At 45.0% G+C, this 18,198-nt stretch overlaps 1 protein-coding gene across 2 annotated transcripts in view; it reads right to left on the bottom strand.

Annotated features, from left to right (window-relative positions):
• Positions 1-18,198, bottom strand: part of LOC146206444 (guanylate binding protein 128up-like) — a 33,530-nt gene continuing 15,332 nt past the window's right edge. Inside the window, exons 4-9 of one of the 2 annotated variants that reach the window (XM_084591111.1) lie at positions 14,180-14,349; positions 10,893-11,078; positions 9,627-9,739; positions 7,309-7,431; positions 6,269-6,364; positions 1-182 (exon numbers count right to left, since the gene is read on the bottom strand). In XM_084591111.1, the coding sequence (XP_084447237.1) occupies positions 176-182; positions 6,269-6,364; positions 7,309-7,431; positions 9,627-9,739; positions 10,893-11,078; positions 14,180-14,349 (695 nt within the window). In that variant the 3' untranslated portion in view covers positions 1-175. Of the gene's footprint in view, positions 183-6,264; positions 6,365-7,308; positions 7,432-9,626; positions 9,740-10,892; positions 11,079-14,179; positions 14,350-18,198 lie in introns of those variants that run through there. The other variant, XM_084591112.1, reaches the window with a different exon arrangement.

Here is an 18,198-nt window from a genome sequence, read left to right as displayed (position 1 = left end):
AAGAAGGGTATACACAAATATCACTTTTATTCAGGCACACTGTGGCTGTGTCATATGTACATCACCAGACTTCTTTTGAGCTCCACATATGCAGCAGTGCCCAAGCTATGTCCTCAACAGTTTCCCACATCTTGCAAGCAGGCAATTTTCCCAGAGATCATTTCGGTAATCATCATCATACTCTGCAAAGAAAACCAACAGGTGACATGTCTCTTCAGCAGCTAGATGCACACATAAATAGAATGAGCAACTCTTGAGAGTCCCTTTGTCAAAAGTAAAGAGCCCAGAAAATTACATTCTGGGCTAAGCTGTATAGAGCATTGCACATCGCCAAATGTTCTAAATTTCTTCTAGGTGAGAGGAACATTTGTCCTTGCCCTTACGAAGCTTGTGACTTGCATATGCTATAAGAGCTCCAGTAACCTGACTCGTAAGCAAACCCCTTGGGATCTAAACTTTTAGCAAAGGCTGTACTTTGTCAAGAGCACTGTACACAGATTTCCAAAACAAGTAAGGGAAGAACTTAGTGTCCAAACAAAGCCACTGAAAGAGAATTTTTTCTTCCAAACATTTTGTACCTGATCCTAAAAAGCTTGGGCTACTGTTTTGCCAAAGGTCACTTCATCCAGTGTGTTTCTAATCAATAATGAGATGAGTGCCCTATCAAAATTTTGAATGCTTTCAACTCTTTTTCTTCCATCCATCCTTACTCATCATAATGTAGTAGTATTGCTATTGTCCACTTGCATTTTTTTTATTTCTGATATTGAGGGTTCTGAAGAGGGCATCCCAGATATTATACCAGACATAAAAAGTAAGAAATGTGATGGCCCTACTCTCATTCCAAATGCATCTTTAGTTCAATATTCATTACAGACAGTTTCACTTATTACTAGTACTGTTTCCGCCTCTTGGAAGGTGGCAAAAGTGCTTTCCTTATTGATATCTGGTGACAAACAACTTCCATGCAGTTACAGGCCATTTCACTAACATCCTCCTCATCCATAATGTTGGAGCACATCATTTATAAACATACTACTGTTTTTGAAACAAATAACATCCTTTCTAGCATTTGACATGAGTTTAGCACAATAACAGAATTGTGTGAAAGCATCTAAGGCATTTCTTCAAATTTAACATACATTAATAAAATTAGTTTACAGTACAAAGCAGGGGTGGTCAAATTGCAGCTCCTCAAGAGCCCAAGTACAGCTCGCAACTCTCGGCATGTGTACTCCCCTCTTCATATTTCTGCCTCTAAAGGCAATTTTTTTTACGTTTTTTCCACCTACTTCATATTTGGATGCACTTAATGATGTGAGGCTCCCAACAATGGTAGCGGTGAAGTCAAAACAGCGTGTAACCCTTATGGACAAGCATCTAACTGAGCTGCTCCGGACTGCAACCATGTCATTCAAGCCAAAATTCAAGGTGTTAGCTTCCCGAACGTGCCAATGCAGGGGCGTTCACTGTGTCATGCCCCCTTTTTACTGCGGCTCTTCACAAATATGATTAAATTTTGAAGCGAAAAACTTCACTAGGCTAGTCAACTCCGAGTCTCGCGTGTGCTCCGTCGTTAGAAACACATATAAAGCCCTGCTTTAACCAAGCCGTATGAATGTGCCTTAGTGGCCTATAGGGGTAACGTGAATGCCATAGTCCTGGCAGGCTGAGTCTGACATGACCGTCCCATGTGAAACGAGAGACCCAAGTTGGCAGCTCTTGCCAGGGGGACCACGGTCATGGACACAGACACAGCACAGCGACGAGCGGTTAGACCTGGCGTAGTATTGCTTTTGCAATAAAAGCCACAGCTGCGCATGCGCAAACCACGTGACGTCACAGGAGAGGCGCCGGTGGTCGGAGCAACCGCCGCCGCGACTCCACCGGTTGACCTTTAGCCAGTGCCACAAGCTTTCACCGGGCTGTGTTTATGTCTATAGTGTAATGGTGATGATGATGTGGAATTGGAGTAAAGTTTAATCTTATGTGATGTACTGCTGTAATCAATGCTTCACCGTAATGATAAGCCATGGAATATCTATAAAGTGCAAGCATGAACAACAAGGCACGCCACAACTACGCCAAGGAACCACAAGCTAAGCCATGGCATCGCCGAAGCTTTTCGCTTCTGATATCCAGGCTTAGTCAAGCTAAGCCACCGCCAATTTTATTTTATGACTTTGCATATGACTGCCTGGACACCCCTGGTATATGAAGTTTAACGCTCCAAAGGCACCCAGGCTATGAGAAATACAGAAGGGGAGGGGCCCCAGATAAAAAAAAAAAAAAGAAAACTCTCATCGTACAGTGCACAAGTGCCTTGCACTTTCGGCTCAAACCCAAGATCAGCAGCCGAGCACCCTCACCACTGAGCCTCCACGGCTGGTAGGTAATCAAAATGGATCCAATATTTATTGCACCCTCTAGGGCTTTTGATACTCTGTCTAAACTCCTGTTCACCCCCATTAAACCTTATATAAAAAAATCGGAGTTTAGTAGTGGCCCGGTCTCTTCAAACGTGCAACAAGGCTCAGTCACAATCTCTAAATATCCATTTACTCACTCACATTAACAATCTCCTGAACAATATCACATCTAAGGATCGCATGTATGCTGATGATTATGTTTATATGATGGATCATTATAGTCTTAATGAATCGCTACATTTTTTGAATAGAGCAATAACTGGCAAATGCGCATTCATTCGTGCAAAAATGTTGCCAGGAGATTTGCTAACAGCTGCATGACCTCTGTTTTCGCCTACTCCTCCATTAGCCTGTCATTAGAAAATGTGCTTGAAGTATAGGTATTCGGGTAACATATTTCATCTGTAGTAAAGCCCTCAAGGAATCTGGCTATTTAAGATGAACTTTAGCTCAAGCTCCAAGTGAAGTCAAGTTATCAATGTAAAAATTCTTAATCCGTCCCTTAACTTTGTTATGCTTGCCTTATAAGGAACGCTCACAAACTAAGAAATATTGCCAAGGTCGAAAGTGTAGAAGAAAAGGCATTTGATTCATTTATCACCTGAGTTGCCATGATTTTTCACCTGCTTCCACCTTTGTTTTATTGCACTACCAAGTTGCTGTCAATTAGAATGTTTGAAATTGCTGTATTGCATTCTTCATGCTCATTACCAACATTTAGACACCACTTATCATTCCAGACCAGCCCACGACTACAACATAAATCAGTAATTCAAACTCTGTTAATTTAAAATCCCGAATAATAGAATTTCTGTGGTTTCGTAGTTTCTAATGTAAATTTTTCTGGACAATTCGAAACGGCGGCCTGCGCCAGCCCAATTAATTTTAAGATCTGGCGTGCAGTGTAGCAATGCCAAATCCTAAATTTGCTGCCAAAAAATGAAGCGATGGCTCCTCGGTGCTGCAAAGCAATGCAAATGCTTGATATGCCATAGCGCCCTAGCTCCGGAACTCCCACAAGGAAAAACCTTCGCAGTACAGCTTGCAGACTGCCAAAGCACACCTGCAGAGGTGACAATGTGCTTCACTGCAAAGCAGCCATGGATGCTCTCGGCACTTCATCATTGCACAGCTGGCCCGGTGGCAACGTTGTGCATACTCATTACTGCCAGTGATCCCCAGACCCCGTGTTTTTCTGAAGGCAGCCCCTTAATTTGTGCATTTTTTTTTTTTTTACAATGATGACTACCAAAAGCGAGTGCCAATTTACCTCTAGCTGCAAAGCTCCCCTCCCCTCCTATTTTAATTCCTTGAATAAACCTTGGTTGCTCCTCTCCAGCCCGGCCATGGCCAAGATAGCGGCGCAGTGGCAGTGCATGTCCGTGATGCAAGCATCCTGCTCCATGCCCGCAGCGTGTTGACTGCATGCAACATCGGGCTGCGCTGCTTCTTATAAGGGTTTGCCTAGGCTAGAGGGTTAGGTTAACGGCATCTCAATATTTTTTTTAAATTACTGTCGCGCAAAGTCTACTTTTCTTTATACCATAAGAAATTTGGCCAACCCGTTAGCAAGGTGTAAGGTGGCTTTGGACAAGTGGCAGGCGGTACACAACAGGTGATGGCATCTGTTGGCACCAGGCCACATAAGGCTCTATGCATCAAAAATTGTAGTTCATATGCCAATCGGCTATGCTACAGGAAATTCAATTGCGCGCTGTTTGCCGGACTCATTCATGCTCGCAGTTGCTCCTTTGTACGAGTGGTGGTAGCGCGAGAGCAATTTCCAATAATCATCTTGGCGACTAATGCATGTGCCACAAAGTCCGAAACTACACGGCTGTGCGGATTTGCCACAAACCGTTTGGGCCGCACTCGAGTGTGAAAGGCAAGATGAAGTGGGGCTTCGTTTTTTTGTTTGTGCAGCACGTAGCATGTTTATAACTTGCTGGTTTAATTTGAGTGCGCGCTGCAATGCCATCTCTCAAGAAGCTACAAAACAATGTGTGGCGGTGGAATGAAGCATGGGGTATACACAGTCCAGACTTGCAAGCTTTTTTTTTTTTCCTACACACTATTCTTTAATGCGTTTTGATAATTCAAATATTTTTTGTAGTTCCAATGATCTTGAATTAATGAGGCTTTACTGTATTACCATGAACTTGACCTCAACCCTTATTTGGCTTAAAACGCTGCATTTAAATAGTGTTTTCCCTATTACCATCAAAACTTAAAATATGCTTCTTGGCTCTGCTCCTTGTTATTACACAAGTTTATTGATGCAATCAGCTTCTGATAATCATTCATTATTAACAATCACTCACGACTTCACTCCATTATTAGTCAATTTCTGCTCCCTTGAAATCTTTCGTTTCCTTGCTTGACTAATTTTATTGCCTGTTTACCCTGCATTTTTTTGTGCACCTCCCACTCCTGCTATAGCTCTGGATGAAACTGCAGTATATAAACGTATAATTAAATAAAGCTTGTGCTCTAAAAAATAAAGATAAATGAATTTTTCCACACTGAGCATAAATACAAAACACAAAGCTACAAATAAACACATTATGTAAAAGCCTTGAACACTGGGTACAGTACTGCTTCTGAAATTTATGTAAGCATGCCAGCACACTAATAAACCTGCAGCACTAAAATTATGTGCTGATGTAGTAAAAGAACCAACACTCATTACATAAATTAATTACAGCCCAAATACCACAGACAGTTGTTTTTCATCTGTCAAATGTTGTGTCTTTTGCACGTGGCCACAAATGTCCCTCCCATACACTGCAAACAAACAAATTATTTTTCGCAAGCTCAATGTTTACCAAATTCGGACATAGTCACACAATCAGAACAGTTTCCACACGACTAAATTTCACGAAGCAGAGGTGAACGGCCCTTTAGTGGTCCATTTGCTCAAATCAGTCCTGGGGCCAATTTTTCATGAGGTCTATGTGAAAAAAATGTGAAAATTGGCTAGCCATAAAAATCAAATCCTGTACAGTGCAGAACACTGTACCTTATCTGTGGCAGCATCTAAGTATACATAACCCCAAGAATGTGCAAATCAGTCATTTCCAATTCATGCCAGAAAGCGGCATCTTCACAAGAATGACATGAGCTGTGTTCTTTAACCCTTTCACTGCCACTCCCGAGATAACTCGTGTGTCCACACACGCACACTCCCTGCTTCTCCCGAGCATACTCGTTTTGACTTTTTAACTCGCTCCCTGCCACTCCCGATTATACTCGTGTAAAAAAAAAATGATGCAAGCATGTCGCGCCATCTATGGAGAAGACACATAAATTCATAAAACATGTATAAAATTTTAAGCAACAGATTGGGCGCATTTGTTTAGATGCGTCTCTTGGTCTTGGCCTCGGCAGAGCAGCCATGGCGAGGCAGCGTTCCGCGTGCGTCCGCGGTTTGACAGACGAAGAAATTCAGGAATTGCTTATGAATTCGGACTCTGATGATAGCGGTGCCTGTGTGGTGCCTTGTTTTGAAGAGTACCACATCAAAAAGTTTTCTAAACACCTTGACATCCTAATTAGGAAATAATTGTTTTGTTAATTAGTTGTCATTTTTTGTATTCAGTGCAATATCTATAAGGTTATTTTGAATAAAAGTGTTTACATGTCCTGCAGAGCATCGCAGTGCGTTACTAACATAAAATTTTCACGAAACTAACATAAAAAAAAAAAAAAAAAACGGCTGGGGGAGTGCAGCGACGAGAAAAAAACCCAGCAGTGAAAGCGTTAAAGGCACTCTTCAAAAGTGCAACATTGGAAAAGAGAAAAAACATCTGCAAGCAGCATGCAGAACAAAGTTCTCTTACCTTTTTACCACTTGTACAACATCCTCATCGTTCAGAACATGTTCCTTACCCACTTTCTGAGGGTTGTGTTTCACTGAAGAGCCCCAAACCAGAGCGCTAGCAAATGTGAGAAGGAAGGAAAGCCACATTGAAGGAGTAAGGAAATGAAAGAAGGCAATCCTGCTTCTAGTTCTTCAGAATATTGCACATTTAAAACAGAGCATAACAAAGATTTTTATGTATTGAACCCATCAAATGAGACAGACTAGTGGTTCTCCACCACAAAAGTGCCCGCAACACTAATGATCACTGGGGGCCACATGGAAAGTGGGGTAGAAATAATGAGACAATAGAGAATATCTGTAGGTCACCAGTTCTGCAGTGGGCATGCTATACAAATATGCACAAAATAATGAAATAATCCACCCAATTACTTTGTCAACTTATCAACAGCTCTGCTGCATTGAAAAAGTGGAATCATGAACGCATGGTGTGTAGAGGTCTCTTTGTAAGGTGGGGACTGGCAGATTTAAAGGCTAATGTCTTCTCAGGAGCAGGGAAGAATATGGGACAAAATTTGCATACCACCCTCTCCTTCAAATTGGGGGGGGGGGGGGGGGGGGATGTGCTGCAGCCTAATGCTTATGCTTTTTGAACAACTATATTTTTAATGTCCCTTAATAACCACAACTGAACTGTACACTTAATCTAAGCAGTATTGTCTTACAGCCCCCTCCCCTCCTTAAAAAAAATGAAAAGAATTAAACGCAATGTTTCATAGCATAGCAAGAGCTTTATGGGCCCTAGACATGTCTCCAAAGACCTTAAAACTGCTGATCTCCACTAGCATACAAAATATGTAGCTGGCTAGTTAGCATGTCAGGTGACTTTCTATTACTTAGCATCAGTGAATTGGCATTTTTCAATTTGCTACATGCTGTTAGGAGCAAATTATGCACTTGTGAAGTGCACCATTTAACACGTACAATGTGCCAAGACAGCAGAAATTCACAAAGCAGTAGTGCAATAACATGCACTAGTGAAATAAGAAACTAAATCACCATTTGAACTCCTTCATAATAGTGCGATGCAACTTGTTGCAGAAGTCTTCCACTGTCCTCTTATCCTGGCTCAGAATAACTGGTGCCTCATAGTCTGGCAGCTGCCCCTTTGGCTTGGTGTATCTGCAGAGCAACAAAATCAGCACAATAGCAACAGTCACAAAAACAAACAAAAAACATGTCAGGTGGGACCAAGTGTTTGATGATTCTCAAGCTTGTAAATTATAAGCCTCAGAACTCTCCGACAGCTAACATTTCTTTTTTTTAACATTTGCATGCCGATACCATGGTCTACTGAAATAGTGTAGATGGCTACTCATCAAAGGTTAAATCAGAGGAACATGGGTATGATGAATTATTCATGACTTGCTGGCACACCATGACCACTGTTCCACTGCATACTGAGATTTGTTAATGCATGGGTACTTGCTCATCACACATGCTTTTTAACTGTGAAAAGCGCTGTGAATTCAATAAAAACGGCACGCTACAAATTCGACGAAGAGTAGAGAACATGCACAACCCACAGAGCGCTGGCTAACAACTGAAGGTTCTATTGCATCTTTTTCGTCAATCAGAAGAATAAAAGAAGAGTGGTAAAGAAAGGAAAGAAAGAAAACAAATTCCTGCTGTTACATCTTGCCGTCATAGGTCTTGAGACATCAAATTTCTTTTCTTTTCAGCGCCATTGATGGAGTGCTTACGCATGTTGCATCTTTGTTTTCCAAGTCACAGGCTTCAGAAAGCTCGCTGTTGTGTTCGTGATTATACTGCCTTAAAATAAGGTACTGGCAAAAGTGCAGAATGCACTTGCAGGCAGATACCGTATAAACCGTGCATAGGTCTAGTGGGAATATAAGTCGACCCCCCTACCTTTAGGTGAAAAAAATGAAACAAGAAAACATTGCTGAAGCGCATGCATTTACAATACCTACAGCATCCCTCAATCACTGGAACTACAATGTCACTCGCCACTCCTCACCCAGTGGGGTGATTAATTTCATCACGCGTGCAGCATTTCTTGAAAGGCTGCACGCGAACAGCTGATCTTGTTCACGCCAATATCGCAAGCTCATTTCTGAAACTGTTGCTGAGCAAGTGGCTATGTTGCCATTTGCTTCTGTGAACTCAAACTTTTCTGGAAAGCCAGTGTAAATTGCCTGCACATGCCGCTATTCACAGCTAAGGAAAAATTACAGGTCGAATGAAAGAGCGCACGCGAAGACAGATGCGCCACGGACTAAAAGAAAAAAAAAAAAAAGGAATGCAACTGCAGGATGCTGATACGGCTTTGGCTGCCCATTCACGAGCAGGCATGCCACATGTTGCAAGACTGCGCCTCGCATTCTGCTAAAGACCGTTATACAAGACAAAGGGCGCCTTTAGCTTGCTTTTTTTTTTAAGAAAAAATGTTTAACTTGTATTCCGGTTCATATGATACGTGTTTTGACAGCATACTGCTGTATCCCTTGTTGATAGTACAGTAGTGGCATGCTCTCTTAAGTAGTCATTGACACAGCGTCCTGTTTGACCCACATAGGACGTCCCACCCTGCAAGACAGTGAGATCTCATAAATTACTTCAGTGTCACAAGTTGTGAACATTAATCCTTCATTGAGCCTTCACAAACTACACCAGTTGCAATATGCACCCTTTTTCAAAACACAAAAAATTCTCAAATATGGCTAACACAAAGACAAGCACAGAATCCTCCCCGCATCATTCATGCACTTCAGAGGTCTGATCATAAAAATGAAACTTCTCCCAGTCACTCAATAAGCCAAACTGCAGGCAATGCTTCCCTAGAGTAGGCGACCACTCTCCATAATATTTAAGCCAACTGCCATCTTAAATACAAAGGAAAATAAAAAATTGAGCGACAGTATGCGTATTCGATGCAGCTGAAAACTACAACAGGTAATCACAGGAAGTAGCGAGAGCACATGCAATGATAACATTCAACTTTCCTTCCGCTCATGGAGGATTACTGCCCACAACACACAACATCAGCAACACTGCAGACATTGAGAGTGCTTGCAAAACATGAATAAAATTAAATGAAGACATTTACTCCTATCTTCTCTGATGCATTTCTCGGAATGATTTATCTTTGCACTCAGCATAGTGTGCTGCTGGTGATGGGTAGAGCAGCTACATGGCCTAACGACTGAGACAATCTACTCATAATGTTAAATGAAAGTTTCAGGACCCATTTAAGCTACTGGCAATCCACAGTGGCTGAATAAGTGAATTAGAACATTTTATGGAGGTAAATATATCTCAGAGGAGGATTTTCTTTTAAACATTATTTTACTCACATGCGTATGAGCTTGAGGTAAGACCAAGCCTTTTCCAGAAGATCATCAAAATTCCACTTGTGATGAGCTGAGATTGGAACACAGTGTGGAATCTTGTAGATGATATCTAGCTCCTGGAGCATAATTAAAGGTCATGAAAAAAAAAAATTAAAGAATTTTTTTTGTTAGTAGATCTCACCACAAATACAGATTCACAAGCAAACCACAAGCCCTTCCAAATATGAAACTGTGACAAATACATCATAATAAACAAGCCAAGGAACACAAGAAAAAGAAGTACAAGAAGAGTTCCTGTGTCTCACCTCGTCCAATATGTCAAGATTTGCATGAACTGGCCCAAATGGTCACCATATTAATGTGTCATGTAAGTAGCCTCAAATTTGGGGTGGGGGGTGAGAGAGAGATTTATGACACATTTATACGTCACATTTTCGCCGGTAAAATTTCTATGGTCATATAAGCACATAACCTCCTAAAAAATTATGCACACTTATCCACAAATGGCAAACAAATTAATATAGCTCTGAAAGCTCAACTGTTGCACTCAATCTTGGTCACAGTCTCCCACGATGCCATGTTAACTACAACCTTGGGAGACCAAAAAGACCTAAACTCCATGGTTAAGTCAGTCTGATTTTGTACAAATACTTCAAATCCAAGCAATATTGTTAGGGCGTGACAATTACATTCAGCATATCAGTTACATACATGAGACAAATATAGTCGTGTGCCCGTCGTCACAGGCCCATATTTCTGGATGAATGTTTCCTACAAAATAGGAACGTAAAGCCAACTAAAGTATGAGGTGACTACATGCAACCTTGAGAAGACGTTTATCCTAATAACCTAATTGTAAAGTCATAAGGGTGCCCATACACAAAACGGCAGCGCTTTCTTCAGGCATTTTGCCCCTGGGGAAGCAAAGCATTAGGGAAGCTTCAGATAACCTAGTGGCACAGGGATTTGGACAAAGTGCTCTCCCATTTCATGCAGGTGCTGTATCACTAAGCAATCAGTATGGCTGTAAAAGTGACGATTCATAAGGCATGACTTCACCCCAAAGGGCAGCCAGCAGGGCATGTAATAGCACTATTTTCATATCCCCTTAGCCTCTCTACCAAGCCTAGGACTTGTATCGCTCTGCTCCCTCAATTCCACAGAAATATCTGCCCTCATAACAATGCAGACTGCACATTATATTAGAAAATGGCAACTACAAAGTGCAGATGTGATGAAAGGACAACCTTCATGGAAGGTTCAACTTACTTCAATAGATATCTGGTCAATCTTGTTCAGCACATAGATGCATGGAATGTAGATTCGGTTCCCTTCAATCACGTCGATAAGGTCGTCTGAAGTGGCATCACACCGCAATGTTATATCAGCATTGTGTATCTTGTATTCAGACAAAATAGTCTTGACGGTGTCGAAGTCCAGCTCTGACTGAGGCACCTTTTTTGGCATGACCGAACAAAGAAATGAGTGCACTGTGTTTCATAAATAAAAAAGGAAGAGATAATGCAGATGCTCCGACACATCTGAAGCATGCATTTGCATCTTTTATAACCTGCATGGTTCAGATGCAATGTGCACCCAAAATGACAAATAAGACTCAAGAACAAATCGGCTCAAACATAGCCAGCTAGCATGTTCCACTACAGGTACCCTTGAAGTCAAGAGTTTGACGGAAGCCCGTCTGGTCGGGATGGGACATGACGGAAAATAAACGACACCGACCAAAAGAAGAAAGATGGAATGACGTTTCGGCTCCCACACGGGAGCCTTGTTCACAATGAGGCGAAGCGGGAAACCGTTGCCTTAAATACGGCGCATCACAGAACCCAGACATCTTGCGTACACAGGGGGCAGATTACCATGATTACGGTTTATCGTATTTGCTGTAGTCTGAATGATCAGCGACTCAAGATAGAGCCGTGATGCTCTGTTCCTTTCTTTCGCTATCACACGTGCCTGTGCCCAGTCAATGTTGTGTTTGGCAGATACCGAATGTTCGGCCAGCGCGTTCGAAGCCACCCGCTGTTTCCTCACGTCGTTTTGATGATCGCGCAATCTTCTTTCAAAATCCCCTGACTCGCCAATGTAGACAGCTGCGCAGTCGGCACAAGGGATTGCGTATACGACGCCTGGGAACTTTTCCTTTCTGAGTGGGTCCTTCACTTGCACCAATTCTCCCCTGAGCTTGTGGGCTGGCACATGCGCAGTCTGCACGTCGTAGCGACGCAGTATACGGGCCAGCGTTTCACTAACGCCTGGGACATACGGAATCGATGCCCGCTTTCGGGTGCCTGGGGTCCGATGCAGCGCAGGGCGTGCAAGCTGTCGTTCCACAGAGTAGCCGCAAGCAGACAAATCATGGCGTATGCGCAAGGTGTCAGCACACCTATCTTCTCTTTTTGTGCATATTCTTTCGTTTCGACGGAGGAGCGAGGCAACCACGGAACGCTTTTGGGAAACAGGGTGAACAGAAGTGAAATGAAGATAGTGGCCGGTGTGCGTTGGTTTTCGGTATACGTTGAAGGTTAACCCTGACGGTTCACGGGAGACCAGTACATCCAGGAATGGGAGGCGGCCATTGACTTCTTCTTCAATGGTAAACTGTATTGCTGGTTCCATACTGTTAAGGTGTAGGCTAAAAGCGTCCAGCGTTTCTTTCTTCAAGACACAAACCGTATACCGAAAACCAACGCACACCGGCCACTATCTTCATTTCACTTCTGTTCACCCTGTTTCCCAAAAGCGTTCCGTGGTTGCCTCGCTCCTCCGTCGAAACGAAAGAATATGCACAAAAAGAGAAGATAGGTGTGCTGACACCTTGCGCATACGCCATGATTTGTCTGCTTGCGGCTACCCTGGACATTTTATTGACTCTGTGGAACGACAGCTTGCACGCCCTGCGCTGCATCGGACCCCAGGCACCCGAAAGCGGGCATCGATTCCGTATGTCCCAGGCGTTAGTGAAACGCTGGCCCGTATACTGCGTCGCTACGACGTGCAGACTGCGCATGTGCCAGCCCACAAGCTCAGGGGAGAATTGGTGCAAGTGACGGACCCACTCAGAAAGGAAAAGTTCCCAGGCGTCGTATACGCAATCCCTTGTGCCGACTACGCAGCTGTCTACATTGGCGAGTCAGGGGATTTTGAAAGAATATTGCGCGATCATCAAAACGACGTGAGGAAACAGCGGGTGGCTTCGAACGCGCTGGCCGAACATTCGGTATCTGCCAAACACAACATTGACTGGGCACAGGCACGTGTGATAGCGAAAGAAAGGAACAGAGCATCACGGCTCTATCTTGAGTCGCTGATCATTCAGATTACAGCAAATACGATAAACCGTAATCATGGTAATCTGCCCCCTGTGTACGCAAGATGTCTGGGTTCTGTGATGCGCCGTATTTAAGGCAACGGTTTCCCGCTTCGCCTCATTGTGAACAAGGCTCCCGTGTGGGAGCCGAAACGTCATTCCATCTTTCTTCTTTTGGTCGGTGTCGTTTATTTTCCGACAGGTACCCTTGCTGTTCCGAGTCTGCATCTGAGATCCTGCATTTGAGACACCACTCTGAATACACAAGCATAAGGTAGCATGTTCCACTACAGGTACCCTTCCTGTTCCGAGTCTGCATCTGAGATCCTGCATTTGAGACACCACTCTGAATACACAAGCATAAGGGCGGCAGGTAGGAAAGCACAAGACACACAAAAAAAACATTTCCCACAGAAGACTGTTAAGAGTTAGAAAGCATGCAGATTAGGTCAGAGAAATAACTCAAGTTAATGACATTCTAGTGGAAATCAAGAAGAAATGGGTATGGGCAGGGCATGCAGTGCGTAGAAAACAGATTCCAAAGGAAGGAAAGCGTATCAGGGGGCGGCAGAAAGTTAGGTGGGTGGATGAGGCTAAGAAGTTCGCAAGGACCAAGTGGATGCTGTTAGCACAGGACCGGGTTAATTGGTGGAGTATGGGAGAAGCCTTTTCCCTGCAGTGGGTATAGTCTGGCTGATGATGATGATGATGACAGGAGACAATACTAACTTCACAGCACAGCACTCAAACTACCTCAAAAGGTTCTCGAAAGTCTCAAGTGTTCAAAATGCTACACCTGCCACAACATTATCCCCAATATTGAGGAACTTACAGAAAACACCTTTAAAAAATATGAACCCATTCCACCTGCCAGCCACACCCAACCAAGAATGAGGATAATGCCTTTTTGGCAAAATACTGAATCTAAGCTATAGAAGGCCTGGTTGACTTCAAAGAGGGAGTCCATAACAAAGACACTAAAACATACTAAATTCTAAATCTTGTCATAAAAGACAAATTTGTTCTCTCATCTCGAACTTATTATCTCAAACTTGTCTACACCCTTTTACAAACAAAAGAACATGCAGCTCAGGCCCTTGTCTTACTGCTGAGATTGGTACATATGTCCATTCGCCTACGCTTGCCCATGCCAGTGAATTGTATAAACCTCATTTCTTCAATGGGAGAACCAAACTGAATTTCACACTAAAAATGCACTTTTACACACCATCATCTGAAGATTGATGCCACCTTTATCCTTCTTCCGGAGCGTGATAGCAGGGGGTTCTTTGTTTAGACGGATGCCAAATCCTTCTACCTCTCGCTCTAAAATTCGCTTGTGCTGAAGAGGCTTCAGAACATCCAGCACAATGAAGATAAGGCTGCAAGTACGAGCCACTGCACGAGCATAGATACACAGGTCAGACACTACGACAGACTCATGTGCACAAATTTTCACTCCAAAGCACACAATCATTGACATACATGAGTTTTTTTTTTTTTTTTCAGCAGTTATGAAGCACATTAAAAAGCTTTTTCCTGATTACACCTCAAAGAGCTTTCACACTTCCAAAATAAAGGATGCATTCAGGTGCAAGTGAATGCACTTCTACTCTTTGGACCTTACATGCAACTACTAAAAGGCAAGTTACATAAAGCATACACACAAATGGTAAGTCTCCCCCCCCCCAACTAATTCGCTAAAAAGAAATGCATTACTAACTTTCATTTCATGCAAGTTAAATGCCCTGTTGCTAAATCTGTACTTGGCTGAACCGACTCAAAGGCGAGGCTTGAAATATTGTTGCATATATGCCATCACCAAAGCTTGATTGAATTTCCACAAAAACTGTCCAAAACACTCAAGGCACAATCCATGATACTGCCATCGAGAGTGAGCACATTTTCTTTGCATTCACATAAGCCCTAGATGAATACTCACACAAAGCCGCAACGCTGTCATAAGGCTTACAGAAGAAATCGCATGCAAATGCAAAATTTTTTCTTTCCTGCCAAGCAAAAAAGTCAGCTACTTTGAAACAGAAAGGATGCAAATGTCATAGCTCTGACAGGTGTTGCAGTATCATGTCTGATATAGGACAGACATATGCAGACTCTTTACACCACGTTATAGCAAGCACAAGGACACTCTCCCTTAGTAAAACAGTGACATTGTAAAACAGGTATTGGGCTTTGATATGTTCAGCGCCTATTGCTGAAGAGAACGACGACAAGCATGTTCAACGCGTGTGACCGGCAGGAAAGAAAACGACAACGAAGCTCGCTTCGACGCTCGTACATGTGCTGACACATCTCACGACTGATCACAGAACGTTCTATTGACTGTTGACGACGTATCGCCCTGTGCAAGGTCTTCCACAACAAGTGGTGGAGGTGCCAGCAATCCCCTCAACCTGGAGCTTCGCAGCCGAACTTTGCCTACCACTTCCGCGATGCCTGAGACCGCCAGCCAACCACCAACCCCATCGCCTGTCATCTGTCCCGGTGCAGCGCGTCAGCGCGACCCAGCCATCTTCAGCGGCACCGATGACACGGATGTAGAAGACTGGTTGGCGTCGTATGAACGCGTAAGTGCGTACAAGTGGGACGACACCGTGAAGCTCACAAACGTCATTTTCTATTTGAGCGATGTTGCCAATCTATGATTTCGCAGCCATGAGAGTGACATTTCTACCTGGACGGCTCTCAAGACCAGCCTGACCGAAGTTTTTGGCCGTCCCGCTATACGTAAGCTTCGCGCCGAGCAACGCTTGCAAAGTCGGGCACAACAAACCGGCGAAAACTTCACCAGTTTCATAGAAGATGTCGCAGACCTCTGCAAGCGCGTAAACCCTACCATGAGCGACGCCGAGAAAATCGGACACATTATGCAAGGCATTGACGATGACGCCTTCCATATGCTCGTCGCCAAAAACCCCCAAGCTGTGTCCGACGTTATCAGCTTCTGCCAAAGCTTCGATGAGCTGCGCAAGAGGCGGCTTTCCACATGACGTGCTGGCCTTCATCAGGCCACTCTTTCCAGCTTGGCTCTCTCCGGGGACGGTGCCCAGGGCCAGCAGTCGCTAATTCGGCACATTCAGCAGTTTGTTCGTGAGGAAGTCGCACGCCAGCTTTCCTTGTCTACCTTCACTTGCCCGCCAGCACCTGCGCCTGCGCCGCCGCTCACTCCCACTCTTCAGCGTGTCATACAAGAGCAGGTTGCTGAGGTTCTGCCTTCACCTCCTCAGCAGCCGTTGGTGGCGGCTCCTCTGACGTACGCTGATGTTTTGGTGCGGCCACCACCCCCCGTCGCCCCTGTGTACAGCCGGCCTCCCCTCCTATACGAGCCTCAGGGACGCCAGCAAAATGAGCAACCTACAATCCCCTCTTATCGTCCGGTTCTCCGCCGTCGACCACAGCCACACCCTTCCAACCCCTGGCGCACACAAGACAACCGACCTATCTGCTATGCCTGTGGAGTCGCCGGCCATGTGGCCCGTTTGTGCCGCAATCGTGGCCCTCGTCCCTACGACTATACACGTGAGCCGATGTACAATCTTCCTTCGTCCCCCTCGCCTGTGTTCCCTGAACCTCCTCCGCAGTCCTCTTCAAGTTACGATCGCCGCTCCCACCGCTCGCCTTCTCCTGGCCGTCGTTCTTGATCTCCGATGCTCCGCCGCCAATCAGCCGTTAACACGGAAAACTAACGGCCGCAGTTCCGGAGGCAAGAACTGCGCCATCAGGGACCAACTCAAGACCTGTTCACGTACCGGCCAACATTATTACCATATTCATCGAGGGAGTTCCTGTCGAAGCACTTGTAGACACTGGCGCAGCCGTTTCTGTTCTTAATTACGCCCTCTGTCGCAAACTCAAAAAGGTGATGACGCCGCTTCCTGCAATTTCTCTTCGCACAGCCAGCGCTCAGGACATTCAACCATTAGCTGCCTGCACCGCCAGCCTTGTCATCGACGACGTTCAATACACAATAGAATTCCTCGTCCTCGCCCGCTCATCACACGACGTTATCCTTGGTTGGGACTTCCTCTCCAATCATAACGCCATAATAGACTGCGCCCGTGCTCAACTTGAGTTATCACCCCTCAGTGACACTTTTTTCGACACACCCGCTGCTGCTGTCGCTACCGTGCACGTCGCAGAGGACACCGACGTTCCGCCTTTCTCCTCAGTGCTTGTGCCTCTTTATTGCGCTGCTCTTTCCGACGCCACTGTTATCTACACACCTTCGTTATGATGCGCTGACCAAAACTCTGTGTTGCTGCCCCATGCTGTGCTGACAATTTTTCGCAACTCAAGTGCTATTTTTGTTTGTAACCCGTGCCCCTGCCGTACCACTTTACTTCGTGGCCAGTCACTGGGTAGTGTTGCTAAGCTCGATTCCACGCCCACCTATCCCTTCGGCGATACCATCGCCGGCCTTCACATCAGCGCCATAACACCTATTCCTGTCGCCACTTCATCATCCCTCGAAGTTTTCCACCGGTCCATCGACGCTGGCCTGACGCCCTTACAACGAGCCCAGCTTGTCGCCATCCTACAACGTTTCGCGGCTTCGTTCGACTCCCAGCAACCTTCGTTGGGGCGCACAACTACCGTTACTCACCGTATTGATACCGGCACCCATGCCCCTTTGCGCCAGTGTCCGTACCGTGTTTCAGCCGCCGAGCGCCGCATTATTGACGAACAGGTGACCGACATGCTCCAGCGCAACGTGATCCAACCGTCGCACAGCCCTTGGGCGTCTCCGGTTGTCCTGGTCAAGAAAAAAGACGGTTCCATCCGATTCTGTATAGATCCGCCGACTGAACAAGATCACGCGCAAAGACGTTTATCCTCTCCCTCGTATCGACGACGCCCTTGACTGCCTGCAGGGAGCTGAGTTCTTTTCTTCAATAGACCTGCGTTCCGGCTACTGGCAGGTGCCGATGGCAGAGGCCGATCGCCCAAAAACCACTTTCGTCACACCCGATGGGCTCTATGAGTTTAATGTCATGCCATTCGGACTGTGCAATGCCCCTGCCACATTCGAACGCATGATGGACAACCTACTCAGAGGGCTCAAATGGCACACTTGCCTTTGTTACCTTGACGACGTCATCTTTTCCCCAGATTTTCCATCTCACCTCCAGCGCCTTGAGACAGTTCTGCTATGCCTGACCGACGCTGGCTTCCAATTAAATTTAAAGAAGTGCCGTTTCGGAGCACGGCAGCTAACCATACTCGGAC

This window comes from Amblyomma maculatum, chromosome 1, assembly GCF_055883805.1.
Source record: "Amblyomma maculatum isolate TAMU_Amacu chromosome 1, ASM5588380v1, whole genome shotgun sequence".
Taxonomy (NCBI): domain Eukaryota; kingdom Metazoa; phylum Arthropoda; class Arachnida; order Ixodida; family Ixodidae; genus Amblyomma; species Amblyomma maculatum.
The sequence above is the reverse complement of the archived record's forward strand: the minus strand, read 5'-3'. Positions and strand labels throughout refer to the sequence as shown.